Source organism: Merops nubicus, unplaced genomic scaffold, assembly GCF_000691845.1.
Source record: "Merops nubicus isolate BGI_N331 unplaced genomic scaffold, ASM69184v1 scaffold16443, whole genome shotgun sequence".
NCBI lineage: Eukaryota > Metazoa > Chordata > Aves > Coraciiformes > Meropidae > Merops > Merops nubicus.
The window spans coordinates 394-2,747 of NW_008599733.1; the positions used below are offsets into that span (position 1 = coordinate 394).

General features: G+C 47.5%; 1 protein-coding gene across 1 annotated transcript in view; it reads right to left on the reverse strand.

The window, feature by feature from the left end:
* Window positions 1-1,222: 1,222 nt before the first annotated feature.
* Window positions 1,223-2,354, reverse strand: part of LOC103770247 (NADH dehydrogenase [ubiquinone] 1 subunit C2-like) — a gene marked incomplete at its 5' end in the record, with an annotated part of 1,503 nt that continues 371 nt past the window's right edge. The window contains one exon of the mRNA XM_008937501.1: window positions 1,223-1,272. Coding sequence (XP_008935749.1) covers window positions 1,223-1,272 — 50 coding nt within the window. The remainder of the gene's footprint in view (window positions 1,273-2,354) is intronic.

Consider the following 2,354-nt stretch of genomic DNA (forward strand, 5'->3'; position numbering starts at 1 on the left):
ACATACTGGAAGGCCCATCAAGGCAATGAAGGAGCTGGAGCATCTTGCATACAAGGAGCTGTTTGAGCTGGCACTGAACAGCCTGGAGAAGAGAAAGCTCTTGGAGATCTTGTGTGTGGATCTGCAGACCTAATGGGGGGTATGGAGAAGGTGGATGCAGGCTCTTCCCAGTGGTGCCCAGTGACAGGATAAGATCCAATGGACACAAGCCAGGTACAGGAAATTACATCTGGACATAAGAAAAACTGTTTTCATTCCGTGAGGGTGGTCAAACAGTGGCCAAGGCTGCCCAGAGAGGTGGTGTAGTCTCCATCCTTGGAGATACCCAAAACCTAACTGGACCCGGTCCCATTGCTGACCTTCTGGAGTAGTGGTTCCACTAGATCATCTCCAGAGGTGCATCCCAGCCTCTCCAGTGCTGTCTCTGGCTCTGTCCGTCCTGGTGCCCTCCTATGCCATCAGCCCAGGAGCTGCCGGCAGGCTACTGCTTGAGGACTGGAAACAAGTTTGGGCACCACAGGATAAGAAACACCTTGAGAGGCTGGAACAGGTTCAGAGAAGGGCAATGAAGCTGGTGAAGGTTGTGTGGAACATCTTATGAGGAGTGGCTGAGGCACCTGGGATCTAGTCTGGAAAAGGCTGAGAGGAGACCTTACTGCTCTCTACAACTCCCTGAAAGGAGGTTGGAGTGAGGTGAGAGCTCACCTCTTCTCCCAAGGAACCAGCAACAGGACAAGAATCAATGGGCTGAAGTTGCCCCAGGGGAGGTTTCGACTGGATACTAGGACAAATTTCTTTCCTGTCAGAGTGGTGAGGCCTTGGCCCAGGCTGCCCAGGGGAGGTGCTGGAGTCCCCAGCCCTGGAGGGGTTCAAAAAATGTGTAGAGGTGGCACCTGGGGACACCTGGGGACGATCACGGCTTAGTGATCATGGTAGTGTTGGGTTAATGGTTGGAGTTGATGATCTTGGATCTTTCCAGCCTTAACAATTCTATAATCCTACAAGTATCAGTCAGCTGTACATTGATACACCATACTGGAACAGAACAAAGCCCACCAAGTATTTCATCCTAGCTTTTATTACAGAAAAGCGAGTAACAGGTCAGTCACCATGCCATGGGCGGGGGGAGAGCCAGAGCCAGAGCCAGCCCCACCTGCCAAAGCTCTCGGTACGGAATTCACTCTGCAGATGGACCCTGGGACACTTCGCCGCTGGAGGAACCTCAGCGCACTGGGTAGAAATCATCCAGAAGCTCTCCTATTCTTCTCTTTTCTGCAAACAGCAGCAGAGAGAGTTGTGAAAACCACGTCACCGTTTGAAATCAGTTCCGAAGAGTTTTAATATTAAGCCTTAAGCGAAACCAAGCCACCAAAAGTGTGGGTTTTGCTGCCAACAGCCAACTACTCGTTCACCTCAGAAACAAAGTATGAACTTCTTTTCCACGGGGCTGAACTTCAGATCCCCGTGAAGGGATCTCGGTGCTAACAGTTCTTTACTCCTACACATTCCTTCCAACATGGCATAATGTGGATTGCAATCCAACAGCCAGTGTCACCCGACTGGATTTTAACAGACAAAATTCATCAGTCTGCCGTTGCACTGCTGGGCTTGGTGACTATGTTTAGCAAAATGCTGTTCTTCACCAAGGCTCAAAGACAGCAAGAGCAACAGTGCTTCAGGTTTCCTGATGCTCCTATTTATTCTTTTTTCACCTGCTGCTTATTTTTGGAATATTCGTGACACTGTTTTTAAATTGACAGGTACTGCAATTTGAGGAGTATAAAGGAGATTTGAGCCAGGTGGGGGTCAGTGTCTTTTCCCAAGGAATAAATGACAGGACAAGAGGACATGGCTTCAAGTTGTTCCATGGCAGGTTTAGGCTGGACATTAGGAAAAATTTCTTACCCAAAAGGGAAGAAGCAACCAACCCCCAAAGGGTTGTCAAGCTCTATGCCAGGATGCCCAGGGCAGTGGTGAAGTCCCCATCCCTGGAGGGGTTTCCAAGCCATGGAGATGAGGTGCTGAGGGACATGGATTAGTGGGGACCTGGCAGCATTAACCATTGGACTTGATGATCTTGAAGATCTCTTCTAATTGCAATGATTTTATGACTCACGAGAATAAACAGCTGAATTGTGATTTTACAAGAATAAAACCTGTGATTTCTAACTTTCATTACTTTATTTATTCTTCAGTGTCACAAGTTTGGTTTGTTCTTATGTGGCTCTGCCATTTTTATATTAAATAATCTTTTATGAGGAAAAGTTGGTCATCAAGGCAGCTGATCAATAAAAATACCTATTTTCAGATCATAAAACCCTTAAAACTGTTGCAGTTTAGATTGTGAATAAGCA